Raw genomic sequence first — 16,757 nt, 5'->3', positions numbered from 1 at the left:
GGTTAGGACATCTACTTTGTGTATGACAAGTAATTTTTCCAACAATTGTTTACAGACCCATTATTCACTTATAATTCACTGTACCACAATTCCAGTGGGTCAGAAGTTCACATACACTAAGTTGACTGTGCTTTTAAACAGCTTGGAAAATAGCAGAAAATTATGTCATGGCTTTAGAAGCTTCTGATCGGCTGTGTACCTGTGGATGTATTTCAAGGCCTACCTTCAAACTCAGTGCCTCTTTGCTTGACATCATGGAAAAGTCAAAAGAAATCAGCCAAAACCTCAGTAAACAAATTGTAGACCTCCACAAGTCTGGTTCATCCATGGGAGCAATTTCCAAACGCCTAAAGGTACCACGTTTATCTGTACAAAAAATCATGCGCAAGTATAAACACCATGGGACCACGCAGCAGTCATACCGCTCAGGAAGGAGACGTGTTCTGTCTCCTAGAGATGAGCGTACTTTAGTGCGAAAAGTGCAAATCGATCCCAGAACAACAGCAAAGGACCCTGTGAAGATGCTGAAGGAAACAGGTACAAAAGTATCTATATCCACAGAAAAACAAGTCCTATATCGACATGACCTGAAAGGCCGCTCAGCAAGGAAGAAGCCACTGCTCCAAAACTGTCATAAAAAAGCCAGACTATGGTTTGCAACTGCACATGGGGACAAAGATCGTACTTTTTGGAGAAATGTCTTCTGGTCTGATGAAACAAAAATAGAACTGTTTGGCCATAATGACCATCGTTATGTTTGGAGGAAAAAGGGGGAGGCTTGCAAACCGAAGGACACCATCCCAACTGTAAAGGGTGGCAGCATCATGTTGTGGGGGTGCTTTGCTGCAGGAGGGACTGGTGCATTTCACAACATAGATGGCATCATGAGGTAGGAAAATTATGGGACAGATTGAATTTGCTTGGTCGCAAATGTGTCTTCCAAATGGACAATGACCCCAAGCATACTTCTAAAGTTGTGGCAAAATGGCTTAAGGACAACAAAGTCAAGGTATTGGAGTGGCCATCACAAAACCCTTACCTCAATCAACTTATTGTGGGAAGCTTGTGGAAGGCTCCCTGAAACGTTTGACCCAAGTTAAACAATTTAAAGGCAATGCTACCAAATACCAATTGAGTGTATGTACATTTCTGACCCACTGGGAATGTGATCAAAGAAATACAAGCTGAAATAAATCATTCTCTCCACTATTATTCTGACATTTCACATTCATAAAACAAAGTGGCGATCCTAACTGACCTAAAACAGGGATTTTCTACTAGGATTAAATGTCAGGAATTGTGAAAAACTGAGTTTAACTGTACTTGGCTAAGGTGTATGTAAACTTTTGACTTCAACTGTACATATTTTTGATTTAACTAGGCAGGTCAGTTAAGAATTCATTCTTATTTACAATGAAGGCCTACTCCGGCCAAACCCGGACGATGCTGGGCCAATTGTGCGCAGCCCTATGGGACTCAGAATCACTGCCAGATATGATGCAGCCTGGATTCGAACCAGGTAATGTAGTGAAACCTCATGCAGAAATGCAGTGCCTTTGACTGCTGCACCACTTGGGAGCCCAACAATGCCATATTCAAAATAATTGGAGCGTGTGTGTGTGTGTGTGTGTGTGTGTGTGTGTGTGTGTGTGTGTGTGTGTGTGTGTGTGTGTGTGTGTGTGTGTGTGTGTGTGTGTGTGTGTGTGTGTGTGTGTGTGTGTGTGTGTGTGTGTGTGAGTGGCATTCCTGAAACTGTCAGACTGGTTGAGCTTGTCCCGCTGCCACCTTTCTTCAGCCGCTGTTTGGCACAGAGAGAGGCAAAGTTTTGATGTTATCTAATTTACACTCCCAACCACCCTGATTTCTGTACTCTGTTAGTCAGTTTTTCCTCCCTCAATGAATGTCTTTTTTCAGAATGGAAAGATTAAACCCAGATTAAGGAGGGAGTTTTATATAAATAGTTATATGTCCAAGGGTTTTGTTTCTATAAATCCATGTCAAGGTCAAAAAGTTGTTTACGGAAAATTGTTCCGATTTTTTCGTTTTGCCCTTTTTTGGAGAACATCCTGTTTCTTCCAGTTTTTTTCTGAGAAACGATTTGCATTGTGCAATACATTTTGATTAATACATATGCAATACATATGATTCATATTCTTGTGTGACAGGTGAAACGAGAACCTTGAGGTGAAAATACATAGTGAAACTATAGGGTTAGGCTACTGTGTTCAAAGAAGGAATAAATGTTCCTCTTATTTCCAGCAAGTTGTTTGAAATAAATAAACATGAACAATACAGATCGCGGGCGGTTTGAAATGTCTCTGACAAGTTTTTTTTTTTACCACAATCGGAACATGAGCGGATAATGATTGACGTTTGAGCACTTCTTGCACTTGGCTCTAGGCGGGATTGCAGGAGGATGATGTCACCACTTTCACGCCGTGGGGAGGGGGTGAGGAGCGTTGGGGAGAGGAGGATAGTCAGGGTTCAGGTACACTAAATCTGTATACATAAATTAGGTGAGTTGGCGTGAGCAAGGGGCGAAGCTCCAGAGCGGGATACATGAATGAAGTCGCCAGACCGACTGAGGGAATAAGGGAACATGGATTGGGAACAAGTACTCCGATTGGAGAATGGCAAGGTGAGAGAGTTTTCGCTGCCTTGCAGTTTCCCTGTCCCTTGTCTTTTTGAAGTATCAGGTGTCTCTGTATTTTGGAGCATAATGGTTTCAATAGACTAGATTTTAGTTTTCTTACAGCTGTCTCAATTACCGGATGCTGTGGTTTTCTTTTTAATCATGTCATTACAGAGTGGTATATGTCATCAGTTAGTCATATTGTGCCAACAGGTGAGAAATCTGCCAGTTTTCTATTTCCCAACTTTGGCGTGCAAATACTGGCTCTCCCCATCCCTCTTGCTCCTGTCTGTTCGGTGCACTGTAGCATATGCCAGTGTCAGTCTCTGATGCGGAGAATGGCCCCAGGGAATGTGTTGACAGTTAGGTTAGTAAGTAGTGAGCATGGCCCTTGACTTTGTCGCTACTGGAGTTGTAGGGCTCAGGGGATTCATGGTTCCCAGTCTATTCTAACTCCTAACTATCATGGAGTGCTAATCGAATACCACATTTCCCATTTAGATTTCGTTTTTTTACACTGGTGCTTGTTTGCAGAAATCAGGTCAATACCTGAAAAAGCAAAGGTTGTCTGTAGGTAGACTTAATCTGTGAATCAATGTCAACACTGTAATCGCAAATCCGACATCCTGTCATACATGATGTCCTACATTGTACTGGGCACACTAGTGATTAGGTTCAATGATATTATCCACCTCCACTCATGATTAACAATTTGTTACTGATGACAAATGTTTGATTTCCTCTATGGTTCAGCCTGCATGCCATGCTACACAGTCAGTATTGTCTGGGCATATGGAAGGAAATTGGTTATTTTTCAGCCGCTTCCTTTTTTCTGTTTTCTTTGTGGAGCCCATATTGTGATCATGAATTCCCCTCTCGTCCACCAGATTGAGCGGTTGGAGGTGAGTGGCTTAGCTCAGACCCCCCAGGCAGTGTCGTGTGGGGAGGATGGATCTTTCTCTGGGGGTGATGATGGCACCCCGGACCCCCAGCGCACCAAGCAGGCCATCGCCCAGCTGCAGCAGAAAATCCTGAAGCTCACCGAGCAGATCAAGATTGAGCAGACGGCCAGAGACAACAACGTGGCCGAGTACCTCAAACTGGCAAACAACGCTGACAAGCAGCAGAGTGCCCGCATCAAACAGGTGAGCATTGTTTTATAATCGTTTTGATATGAAACACAAAACAGTTGAATGACAATACACCAGACAGATCTACTTTTACTGGATAACAGCACTGCTAAATGATGGAATATATGACTACAATACAGTGCATTTGGAAAGTATTCAGACCCCCTCACTTTTTCCACATTTTGTTACGTTACAGCCGTATTCTGAAATGGATTAAAAAATATATATACAGTATCTCATCAATCTACACACAATACCCCATAATGACAAAGCAAAAACAGTTTTTTTTTACAACTTTTTTGTAAATGTATTAAAATAAAAAACATAAATATCACATTCACATACAGTACCAGTCAAAGGTTTGGAGTGGACACACCTACAGCACTCATCCCAGGGTTTTTCTCTATTTTTACTATTTTCTACATTGTAGAATAATAGTGAAGATATCAAAACTATGAAATAGCACATATGGAATCATGTAGTAACCAAAAAAAGTGTTAAACAAATCTAAATATATTTTATACTTGAGAATCTTCAAAGTAGCCACCCTTTGCCTTGATGACAGCTTTGCACACTCTTGGCATTCTCTCAACCAGCTTCATGAGGTAGTCACCTGGAATGTGTTACAATTAACAGCTGTGCCTTTGTTAAAAGTTAATTTATGTAATTTCTTTCCTTCTTAATGTGTTTGAGCCAATCAGATGTGTTGTGACAAGGTAGGGTTGGTATACAGAAGATAGACCAATTCCATGTTATGGCAAGAACAGCTCAAATGAGCAAAAAGAAATGACCGTCCATTACTTTAAGACATGAAGGTCAGTCAATCCGGAAAATTACAAGATCTTTGAAAGTTTGAATGTTTCTTCAAGTGCAGTTCCAAAACCATCAAGTTACCGCCACAGGAAAGGAAGAGCTACCACAGCATTCTGCAGCGATACGCCATCCCATCTGGTTTGCACTTAGTAGGACTATTGTTTGTTTTTCAACAGGACAATGGCCCAACACACCTCCAGGCTGTGTAAGGGCTATTTGACCAAGAAGGAGAGTGATGGAGTACTGCATAAGATGACCTGGCCTCCACAATCACACGACCTCAACCCAATTGAGATGGTTTGGGATGAGTTGGACCGCAGAGTGAAAGAAAAGCAGCCAACAAGTGCTCAGCATATGTGGGAACTCATTCAAGACTGTTGGAAAAGCATTCCAGGTGAAGCTGGTTGAGAGAATGCCAAGAGTGTACAAAGCTGTCATCAAGGCAAGGTTGGCTACTTTGAAGAATTTGTTAAACACTTTTTTGGTTACTACATGATTCCATATGGGGTTTTTCAGAGCTTTCTTGGGTATGACGCTACAAGCTTGGCATACCTATTTTGGCATACCTTGCTTGGCATACCCCCCCCCCTCGTGACAGAGAAAATAAGTTATTTGTTATGGCCCACTAAAGTTAATTTCCTGCAGTTCTGTACATTTTACCATGTGGCTTAGAGAAAATGTTGCAGTTTTAAAGCACGTTTGCTGCAAATCTACTCATTTTGCCATGGGCGGAGAGAATATTTTTACCTTTTATAACTCATTTCATATAATTCTACTACAATTCTACACATTTTGCAATAGGGTGGAGGCAAATGTTTGCAGTTTTTAATATGATAATTGATGATTAATGGGTTATCACGGTCGGTAATTTGACCATGCTTACTACGTTTAGCTGGCTGCTAGACTAATTTACCAATCTAAAATATCTTTGCTGACATGGGCTAATTGAGTGACTGCTGATGCACAGCCACATTTCCAATTTGCACCTTGTGTATTATATTATTCTAACTCACAACAGTAAGTTGAGATCCTGACTTTGTACCTGCATTTAAAAAATGGTATTGTCCCACGTGTAGATGAAGGGGAGGAGACAGGTTAAATAAGGATTTTAAAGCCTTGAGACAATTGAGACAAGTAAGTTGAGACCCTGACTTTGTACCTGCATTTAAAAAATGGTATTGACCCACGTGTAGATGAAGGGGAGGAGACAGGTTAAATAAGGATTTAAAGCCTTGAGAAAATTGAGACATGGATTGTGTATGTGTGACATTTAGGGCGTGAATGGGAGTGCCTTTAAATGGGGTATGGTAGTAGGTTCCAGGCGCACCGGTTTGTGTCAAGAACTGCATCACTGCTGGGTTTTTCACGAGCAACAATTTCCCATTGTGTATCAAGAATGGTCTACCACCCAAAGGACATCCAGCTAGACACAACTGTGGGAAGCATTGGAGTCAACATGGGCCAGCATCCCTGTGGAACGCTTTCAACACCTTGTAGAGTCCATGCCCAGACAAAATTAGGCTTTTCTGAAGGCAAAAGGAATATTAGGAAGATGTTCCTAATGTTTGGTATACTCAGTGTAAATGTCATATTAAACACAGCAATCTAAATGTCCTATATAATTGCAGGTGTTTGAGAAGAAGAACCAGAAGTCAGCCCAGACCATCCAGCAGCTGCAGAGGAAGCTGGAACACTACCACCGCAAGCTGAGGGAGGTGGAGCACAACGGCATCCCTCGCCAGTCCAAGGACGTCCTCAGGGACATGCAGCAGGGCCTAAAGGGTGTGGGAGCAAAGGTCACAGGCTTCAGCGAAGGTGTGGTGGACAGCGTCAAGGGAGGCCTCACCAGCTTCTCCCAGGCCACACACTCTGCTGCCGCCGGGGTCGTCTCCAAGCCACGAGAGATCGCCTCGCTGTTCCGCAACAAGTTTGGCAGCGCCGACAACATCCCCGGGCTGAAGGACTCCTTGGATGACCCGTCATGTGTTGAGGAGGGTTTGATGGGGGCCGGGGGGAGGTCTCTGGGCCTCGCAGGCCACCATCATCTGCAGTCCAGTCCCAAGTACGGTAGCGAGGATGACTGCTCCAGCGCTACCTCAGGGTCGGCAGGGGCCAACAGCACGACTGGGGCCCCCGGAGGCCCCCCCAGCTCCAGGGGGAACACCCTGGAGAGGAGCCAGAGCTCCAGCCTGGAAATGCTGCTGCAGGAAGTGCAGGAGCTGAGGGAAGGCCAGGGGAGACTAGAGGAGAGTCTGGAGGTACTTAAGAGCCACTATCAGAGGGACTACACTGTCATCATGCAGACCCTACAGGAGGAACGATTCAGGTACGGAAACAAGAATCACTAAATAACGAGAGAGAGAGAGAGAGACCTGTATGAAAAACTCCATTCAAAGATGGATAAGGTTAACATTTGAGAGGTTAACATTTGAGAGGTTATCTTTAAGTGTTATGGAAGCATGTATGTTTGTTGTAAAGGTAGTGACAGTAAACATAAAGAAACACAGAAATGACAGAAACACCGTTATGCATCATTCAGGCAGAGAGAACAGCTGTAGACTACTAAACTGTAGAGGTGTTTGTACAGACAATTTAGTAAAGACACTAAAGGAACAGAGGTCTCCATTTAAATATATTTAGGCAAATTAACAGGAGAGAGAGAGATGTGTTTAGGCAAAAAATACAGACCATCAAAACTGAGGGAACCTAATGAGCTTTGAGCGTGTCTGCTGATGACTATGTCTCGCAATTAACCACACAGTTATGGTTAAACCACTGTATTTAAACCTTTGATAAGAGTCTGAAGCATAACTAATGAAGAAATGGGTGGACGAATGAATGAGAATACAGCCTGGACTAAAGACTTTGTATCTTTGTATCTTTGATCTTTTCATGACTTGTAATGAACTAAGTCCACTGGTTATTTCACACTGTTTCTGTGTTGAGACTGCTACCTGTAGAACTCTTAGAGGAAACTTTACCAAAGAGATCATCGACTAGATTCAGCCGTAGACCGATTTTTTTTCTTGAGCGGATGGTCGAAACATACAAATGACTAGAACAGAATCATTTAAAACATTGATTACATTTGTATATGATCACATATATCTTTCTATTATGCATGGGAATACTTTGGAACAGATTTCTTAAATTAAAATAACTTGGAGCTGATTTCCTGGTGTTTTTTTTGTTCTTTATGTCCAACAATGAGTTTATGCTCAGACAACTTGGGTTCTGCGGTAGCTCCTCCTCCTCCCCCTCTCTCTGACTCACCTGTTATGCTTCTATTCTGCTTGATCTGTTGTGTGTGTGCGTGCCGGTGTGGTACCAGAGGGAAGTGTTGTAGATCATATTAAAATGTGAATCTAAACAGGTCAGGTGAGCCATAATGAGATCAGACTGGTGAGGTGATTCACCTAATCACACACACATGCATGCACAGACAAGCACATTATGCATTTATTCACATTTTTCCTGAGACACATTTTGTACGACTGTATTCAAAAATACTCACATTCATATACAGCTCTTTTTTTTGCCTGTTCAGTTGCTTTCCACTACTAATAACACCAATCTTCCTGGTCTCCTCCCTCCTGCTGAGAGTATGTGATTGGTCAGTGTCATCCTGCTGATTATCTGCCATTGGTCAGTCTTATCGACAGACGAGTAAGCATGTGCTAATCAGCTCACAGATAGCCATCAGTCCAGTCAGTTGTCATTTGACCTAAAAGCTCTTTAGGCTCTTTTCCTGGAAAAACTGGAACCTCTGTTTCTCTAAAGTGGCACTCGAGAGAGCGTGTGTTTGTCTGTGTGTGCGCGCGTGCGTGCGTGACTCTCCGCCTCTCTGTATCTCTGTCTGTGTCTATGTTTGCGTGAGCTATTAGACTAAGGTTTGTGTCTATATTTGGGTATGTCTAGGTGTGAGCGTCTGGAGGAGCAGCTGAATGATCTGACAGAGCTTCATCAGAATGAGATCCTAAACCTGAAGCAGGAGCTGGCCAGCATGGAGGAGAAGATAGCCTACCAGTCCTACGAGAGAGCCAGAGACTCACAGGTCAATCACACGCACAACCACACACACACACACACACACACACACACTGTACACATACACACTGTACACATACAAACTAGATAGCCAGACAATTGTATGATTGTGATTAATTTCACAAACACAATTTCATCTGAAGTCAAACAGAAAGGCTTTCATAAGGAATGCGGATGAGGCACAATAATATTTCTTCTGTGTGTGGGAGTACCAGGTTATTTTACAGTTCACCATTTACCTGGTATTTAATTTGGATGACAATACATGATAATGAATTCATATTTACAGTTGAAGTTGGAAGTTTACATACACCTTAGCCAAATAGATTTAAACTCAGTTTTACACAATTCCTGACATTTAATCCTAGTAAAAAATCCCTGTCTTAGGTCAGTTAGGATCACCACTTTATTTTAAGAATGTGAAATGTCAGAATAATAGTGGAGAGAACGATTTATTTCAGCTTTTATTTCTTTCATCACATTCCCAGTGGGTCAGAAGTTGACAAACACTCAATTAGTATTTGGTAGCATTGCCTTTAAATTGTTTATCTTGGATCAAAGGTTTCAGGCAACCTTCCACAAGCTTCCCACAATAAGTTGGGTGAATTTTGGACCATTCCTCCTGACAGAGCTGGTGTAACTGAGTCAGGTTTGTTGGCCTCCTTGCTCACACACGCTTTTTCAGTTCTGCCCACAAATGTTCTATAGGATTGAGGTCATGGCCTTGTGATGGCCACTCCAATATCTTGACTTTGTTGTCCTTAAGCCATTTTGCCACAACTTTGGAAGTATGCTTGGGGTCATTGTCCATTTGGAAGACCCATTTGCGACCAAGCTTTAACTTCCCGACTGATGTCTTGAGATGTTGGTTCAATATATCCACATAATTTTCCTCCCTCATGATGCCATCTATTTTGTGAAGTGCACCCGTCCCTCCTGCAGCAAAGCACCCCCACAACATGATCCTACCACCCCCGTGCTTCACGGCTGGGATGGTGTTCTTCGGCTTGCGAACGTCCCCCTCGCACTTTAGTTCATTAGAACGTGCGTTGAAGATGTCGTTCCCATAGCAACGATTAAAACATTCCCAAACCAGAAACCGTGGATTGATGGCAGCATTCGTGTGAAACTGAAAGCGTGAACCACTGCTTTTAATCAGGGAAAGGTGACTGGAAACATGACCGAATACAAACAGTGTTACTATTCCCTCCGCAAGGTAATCAAACAAGCTAAGCGTCAGTATAGAGACAAAGTAGAATCTCAATTCAACGGCTCAGACACAAGAGGTATGTGGCAGGGTCTACAGTCAATCACGGATTACAAAAAGAAAACCAGCCCCGTCACGGACCAGGATGTCTTGCTCCCAGGCAGACTAAATAACTTTTTTGCCCGCTTTGAGGACAATACAGTGCCACTGACACGGCCCGCAACTAAAACATGTGGACTCTCCTTCACTGCAGCCGACGCGAGGAAAACATTTAAACGTGTCAACCCTCGCAAGGCTGCAGGCCCAGACGGAATCCCCAGCTGCGCCCTCAGAGCATGCGCAGACCAGCTGGCTGGTGTGTTTACGGACATATTCAATCAATCCCTATCCCAGTCTGTTGTTCCCACATGCTTCAAGAGGGACACCATTGTTCCTGTTCCCAAGAAAGCTAAGGTAACTGAGCTAAACGACTACCGCCCCGTAGCACTCACTTCCGTCATCATGAAGTGCTTTGAGAGACTAGTCAAGGACCATATCACCTCCACCCTACCTGACACCCTAGACCAACTCCAATTTGCGTCGAGACGGCCTACAGGGAGGAGGTTAGGGCCCTCGGAGTGTGGTGTCAGGAAAATAACCTCACACTCAACGTCAACAAAACTAAGGAGATGATTGTGGACTTCAGGAAACAGCAGAGGGAACACCCCCCTATCCACATCGATGGAACAGTAATGGAGAGGGTAGTATGTTTCGGGCTGTATCACCGCCTGGTACGGCAACTGCTGCGCCCACAACCGTAAGGCTCTCCAGAGGGTAGTGAGGTCTGCACAACGCATCACCGGGGGCAAACTACCTGCCCTCCAGGACACCTACACCACCCGATGTCACAGGAAGGCCATAAAGATCATCAAGGACAACAACCACCCGAGCCACTGCCTGTTCACCCCGCTATCATCCAGAAGGCGAGGTCAGTACAGGTGCATCAAAGCTGGGACCGAGAGACTGAAAAACAGCTTCTATCTCAAGGCCATCAGACTGTTAAACAGCCACCACTAACATTGAATGGCTGCTGCCAACACACTGACTCAACTCCAGCCACTTTAATAATGGGAATTGATGGGAAATGATGTAAAATATATCACTAGCCACTTTAAACAATGCTACCTAATATAATGTTTACATACCCTACATTATTCATCTCACATGTATACGTATATACTGTACTCTATATCATCTACTGCATCCTTATGTAATACATGTATCACTAGCCACTTTAACTATGCCACTTTGTTTACATACTCATCTCATATGTATATACTGCACTCAATACCATCTACTGTATCTTGCCTATGCCGCTCTGTACCATCACTCATTCATATATCTTTATGTACATATTCTTTATCCCCTTACACTTGTGTCTATAAGGTAGTAGTTTTGGAATTGTTAGCTAGATTACTTGTTGGTTATTACTGCATTGTCGGAACTAGAAGCACAAGCATTTCGCTACACTCGCATTAACATCTGCTAACCATGTGTATGTGACAAATAAAATGTGATTGATTGATTGATCCTCCAAACATAACGATGGTCATTAGGGCCAAACAGTTCTATTTTTGTTTAATCAGACCAGAGGACATTTCTCCAAAAAGTATGATCTTTGACCCCATGTGCAGTTGCAAACCATAGTCTGGCTTTTTTATGGCGGTTTTGGAGCAGTGGCTTCTTCCTTGCTGAGTGGCCTTTCAGGTTATGTCAATATAGGACTTGTTTTACTGTGGATATATATACTTTTGTACCTGTTTCCTCCAGCATCTTTACAAGGTCCTTTGCTGTTGTTCTGGGATTGATTTGCACTTTTCGCACTAAAGTATGTTCATCTCTAGGAGACCGTCCCCTTCCTTAGTGGTATGACGGCTGCATGGTCCCATGGTGTTTATACTTGCGCACTATTTTTTTGTACAGATGGAACACGGTACCTTCAGGCGTTTGGAAATTGCTCCCAAGGATGAACCAGACTTGTGGAGGTCTACAATTTGTTTTCTGAGGTTTTGGCTGATTTCTTTTGATTTTCCCTGAATGTCAAGCGAAGAAGGTAGGCCTTGAAATAAATTTACAGGAACAGCTCCAATTGACTCAAATGATGTCAATTAGCCCATCAGAAGCTTCTAAAGCCATGACATAATTTTCTGGAATTTTCCAAGCTGTTTAAAGGCACAGTCTACTTATTGTATGTAAACTTCTGACCCCCCACTGGAATTGTGATACAGTGAGTTATAAGTGAAATAATGGTTCTGTAAACAATTGTTGGATAAATTACTTGTGTCGTGCACAATGTAGATCTCCTAACCGACATGCCAAAACTATAGTTTGTTAACAAGAAATTTGTGAAGGGGTTGAAAAACGAGTTTTAACGAATCCAACCTAAGTGTATGTAAACTTCTGACTTCAACTGTATATTTTCTTCATTGGAATCCATAAAAACTAGCATCATAATGTACCAGATAGTTAGCTATTTTGTTGAGTTCTTTCACAGGTTTGTCCCAGAAAAGTAACCATTGTTTCAATGTAATTTCTTATTAAATAACAGGGCATTACCAGCTTAAACAGGACTGTAAAATGATATGAAAACCATGTCTGTGTACCATAACCTCAGTGGATTGTTTGTCTGTAAACAGAGCATTTCCGTGTCTGTAAACCACATGTCCTTTTGTCCTGCATGAGGTTGTGGGTGCACAACGTTGCCTTGTCTTTAACCTACACATCCCTCTCTTTGATGTTTTAAATTAAATGCTAGAGTTTTACATTGAATGATCTTTGTTATTTGTCTGTCAGACACTACTGTCTTTACTTTACTGCGTGTAGTAGTACTGAGTAATACTATGTGTAACACTTTTCTCTTGACCTGTCCTGTAGGAAGCCCTGGAAGCGTGTCAGACACGTATCTCTAAGATGGAGTTGCAGCAGCAACAGCAGCAGGTGGTCCAGCTAGAGGGCTTAGAGAATGCCACGGCCCGGACACTGCTGGGGAAGCTCATCAACGTACTCCTGGCCCTCATGGCCGTGCTCCTGGTGTTTGTCTCCACCGTAGCCAACTGTGTGATCCCCCTGATGAAGACCCGCTCCCGGTCCTTCTCCACCCTCCTCCTCATCCTGCTCTTCGCCTTCATCTGGAGGAACTGGGACGCGCTGTCGGGCTGCTGCACGCACCGCTCCCTGCAGCCACCCAGATGACCGCGTGAAGAGGTGTGGTTCTATGACTATGCATGGGGGTGGAACTCTGTCCACACACACACAAGAAGCAGGATCAGCCTAACTGCCAATGGGATGTGGTGGTTGTGTTGACGGACGCCGAGGAATGAGCCTAGTGAGGTGGGACTGAGGGTCAGGGAAGGAGGGAAGATGAGAATTACCACTCAATTCTGACATTAATTTAGGAAGAATGAGAATGAGACTTTGTTTACATTTTTGGAGATCAGAAATAGTTTTTTTTTCTTTCACAGGATGCATCCTGATACTGTTTTATTTCCTAGGAGTTAATCAAGTATATTATTGTCGTTATTATTATTTCTAATATTATTATTATTATTTATTTTTATTTTTTTATTTTATTCAGTACCATGTAGCGTTAAGCTCCTCCCACTCTGCACAACGAGGAGCTGTCAGGAAACTGATTGGAAGTTCACCTCAGGCTCAGGCCCTCTGCAGAGAAATGCTATTCTGATTGTCTGCCTTTCAGGAAGAAAGTGCTCTACCTGGCTGTTATGGGTAGAATATAAAAAGATGAATGAATGCCCTCGCACTTTTCCCCACACGATGGCTTGATTCTGAGATCAGAAGGAACCTTTCTACCGAGGACTTTTTGTTTCCCGGACAATACTTTGAGTGTCACGCCTAGAGACTCCTCGTGCTTCCGTACATCCTTTTCAATTAAGATAGGTGATATCATGAATGATAATGACTTCTAGAGTGTGGCAACAGCTTAGACAAGAGGGAGGGTTTAACAGTTAGGGCCATTCGCCACAGAGCCACCAGAGACCAAAGGTACAAAAAAGGCCACTTTGCAGGAAATGTGGAGTTGCCATGATACTGCCATGCCCACCCATTGTGTCAGCTGAAGTCCATGTTGAAAAGGAATGCTGCTTTTGCCAGACAAAGACAACTGTATCCACTGCCATGCTACTGTTGTTCGATGCGCTGCCTGTATTACGAATGTGACTCACTCCATCACTTACGTTTCTCTCTCTCCCTTTCACTCTCTTTTCATCCCCATGTTTCCTCCAATATTCTGTCCTATGTGCCAAAACTCTCCCGTTGCACCTGGTTAATAAATAGGGAGGTTTTTATGTTCTTTCTTTCTTTGGTATGTAAAGAGAAAAGACCCAGCGCAGGTCATATAGCCTTGTGGGGATGAGAGGCAAAATGTCAATTACACCCTATTCCCTTTATAGTGCACCACTTTCACTGTGTATAATAGAGAATAATGTGCCATTTGTGATACAAAACATACAGTTCTCTTCGATGATCAGCCAATTGTACATACATACGGCCTACTTGTATGTCTCACCTTGGATTTGAGGTGTATAACAAATAATATTAGCCTGGTTCCCAGATCTGTTTGTGCTTTATTAGCCAACTCCTCTGATTCATGGTCATGACATTGCAGAAGAATTTACTAAACAAAGCACACACTGATATGGGACCAGGCTAACAGAATATACCTTAACAAGGCCACTTCTGAGTAATTGCTCTGAGAAACTCACTGCTAATGATCTGATGTGTGTTTCCTAATCCGGGTCCTTGATTACTGTTGAATATGCTGGCTCTCAATCCATTTTATCCTCTCATTCATCTGTTCAAGGTCCTTCAGTCGACCTAGCGAGTCCATCTGAAGTCCATTCTGCAGCTCCATTAGGAGCTTGTTTGAATATAATAACTGATATTGGGAATTGCCATCCTTGGGAAAAGGATGGAACACTACATTGGGGCGGCAGGGTAGCCTAGTGGTTAGAGCGTTGGACTAGTAACCAGAAGGTTGCGAGTTCAAACCCCTGAGCTGAAGGTACAAATCTGTCGTTCTGCCCCTGAACAGGCAGTTAACCCACTGTTCCCAGGCTGTCATTGAAAATAAGAATTTGTTCTTAACTGCCTTGCCTGGTTAAATAAAGGTAAAATTAAAAAAATAAAAATGTCTTCCTATACATAGCCCACTTAGGCCTATGTTCAGGATCATTGAAACATATTTAACAACCAAATCTTGAACGTGCCACAGTTGAATGGCTCCTGAGTTTACTTCTGACTTTGGTGTGACCTTGCCGTGTCCTCTCTGGTGTTTGGTAGGGTAGGGTTGTGTGCTAAACCACTCGAGTGCCTTCTGATGTCCTTTTCTAAGTGTGGGACAATAAAAGTGCATTCCTGATTAACTCCTGGCACTCTGACATTGTGTGTGTATTGCATGTGTACCTAGACACGCACTCATAGTCTTGTGTGTGTCTGTCTGTCTCAGGCTCTCTTGTAGGATTGGCAAGCGATCATCTCCTCCCTGCTGGCCAAATCCTGTTTCAGGTTGAGGATGGGCAATTATTTAAAGTGTTGTTATTAATGTTGTTATTAAACAGATTAATTCATTGAGATTCTTAAACTGCCTGGACTAAACTTTGTCTAGATGAGATACATTTTACATTTTTAACTAAGGAACAAAGTAGGCTTAAGCACTGATTAGTGTTTAATGTGGATTGATTATAGAAGGAATCAGTCCTGTTGAAGTTCATGTACGAAGCCACTAGATGGCGGTCCTATCCTAAAACTCCTTAGTGCCTGAGATGACACACAGATGATCTGTGCGCTCAAATAGAGCCTTGAAACACCTTCATTACAGTGGGTTTAGAAATGTGTGATACATATTTAACTTTTCAAAGTGTGTGTGCGTCCGTGTCCTTTATGCAGTGTGTGTTCAAAATATATATATTTTACCATTCATATTCCCTAGCTGTTCATGTCTCATTGTCAGTCCATATGGGGCGGAGAGGCAGTGGAGTGCTGACGCTGTCCCTGTGCAGGGGTTGTTTCTTATCTGGCAGGAAACAGGTTGGTGGGCAGAGCGCAGTCCCAGTCCCTTACCACACTGGACCCACTACAATTGGCATACTACAGCTCAGCTTCAAAAAACATAGTCCCCTCTGAGCTCGTCATTAAGCTCATGGCCCTGGGACTAAACACCTCGCTCTGCAACTGGATCCTGGACTTCCTGACTACCTGCCCCCAGGTGGTGAGGGTAAGCAACAACACCTCTGCCACGCTGACCCTCAACACAGGGGGCTGTCAGGGGTGTGTGTTCATCCTCCTCCTGTAATTCCCTGTTCACCTACGACTGTGTCTATGCATGACTCCAGCACCATCATTAAATTTGCCGACGACACGACGGTGATGAGACAGGGCCTACAGGGAGGTTAAAGCCCTGGCAAAGTGGTCCCAGGACAGAAACCTCTCCCTTAACATCAGCAAAACCAAGAAGCTTATCATGAACTACAGGAAAGCAGGGGGGAGAGGGAGCATGCCCCCATGAACAGCTAGGGCCTGACGTGGACCCTTCATATCAACAGCATGGTGAAGAATGCTCAACAGCGCATCTTCAACCTCAGGCGAATTAAGAAATTTGGCATGGCCCCTCAGATATTCAAGAACGCCTATAGCTGTACTATTGAGAGCATCTTGTTAGGCTGCACCACCACCTGGTATGGAGCGGACGGCCCAATACATTACTGGGGTCGAGCTCCCTGCACTCCAGGACATTTAAACCAGACAGTGTCTGAGGAAGGCCTGGAAGATTTTCAAGAACTCCAATCACCCAAGCCATGGACTGTTCACTCCGTTACCATCTTTCAAAAGGTATCGGGTCTCGGACTAACAGGCTCCTGTCTACCTGCTCAGA

General features: G+C 43.4%; 1 protein-coding gene across 7 annotated transcripts in view; it reads left to right on the top strand.

Annotated features, from left to right (window-relative positions):
• tmcc1a (transmembrane and coiled-coil domain family 1a) overlaps positions 1-15,467 on the top strand; it is a 70,462-nt gene extending 54,995 nt beyond the window's left edge. For 4 of the 7 annotated variants that reach the window (XM_029663885.2, XM_029663884.2, XM_029663883.2 and 1 more), the window contains 4 exons: positions 3,520-3,777; positions 6,204-6,901; positions 8,494-8,629; positions 12,743-15,467. In XM_029663885.2, coding sequence (XP_029519745.1) covers positions 3,520-3,777; positions 6,204-6,901; positions 8,494-8,629; positions 12,743-13,060 — 1,410 coding nt within the window. In that variant the 3' untranslated portion in view covers positions 13,061-15,467. Of the gene's footprint in view, positions 1-1,754; positions 2,639-3,519; positions 3,778-6,203; positions 6,902-8,493; positions 8,630-11,791 lie in introns of those variants that run through there. The other 3 variants (XM_065020573.1, XM_029663887.2, XM_065020572.1) reach the window with 3 other exon arrangements.
• Positions 15,468-16,757: the final 1,290 nt, after the last annotated feature.

This window comes from Oncorhynchus nerka, linkage group LG7 (genome assembly GCF_034236695.1).
Source record: "Oncorhynchus nerka isolate Pitt River linkage group LG7, Oner_Uvic_2.0, whole genome shotgun sequence".
In the NCBI taxonomy this organism is placed as follows: domain Eukaryota; kingdom Metazoa; phylum Chordata; class Actinopteri; order Salmoniformes; family Salmonidae; genus Oncorhynchus; species Oncorhynchus nerka.
The sequence above is the reverse complement of the archived record's forward strand: the minus strand, read 5'-3'. Positions and strand labels throughout refer to the sequence as shown.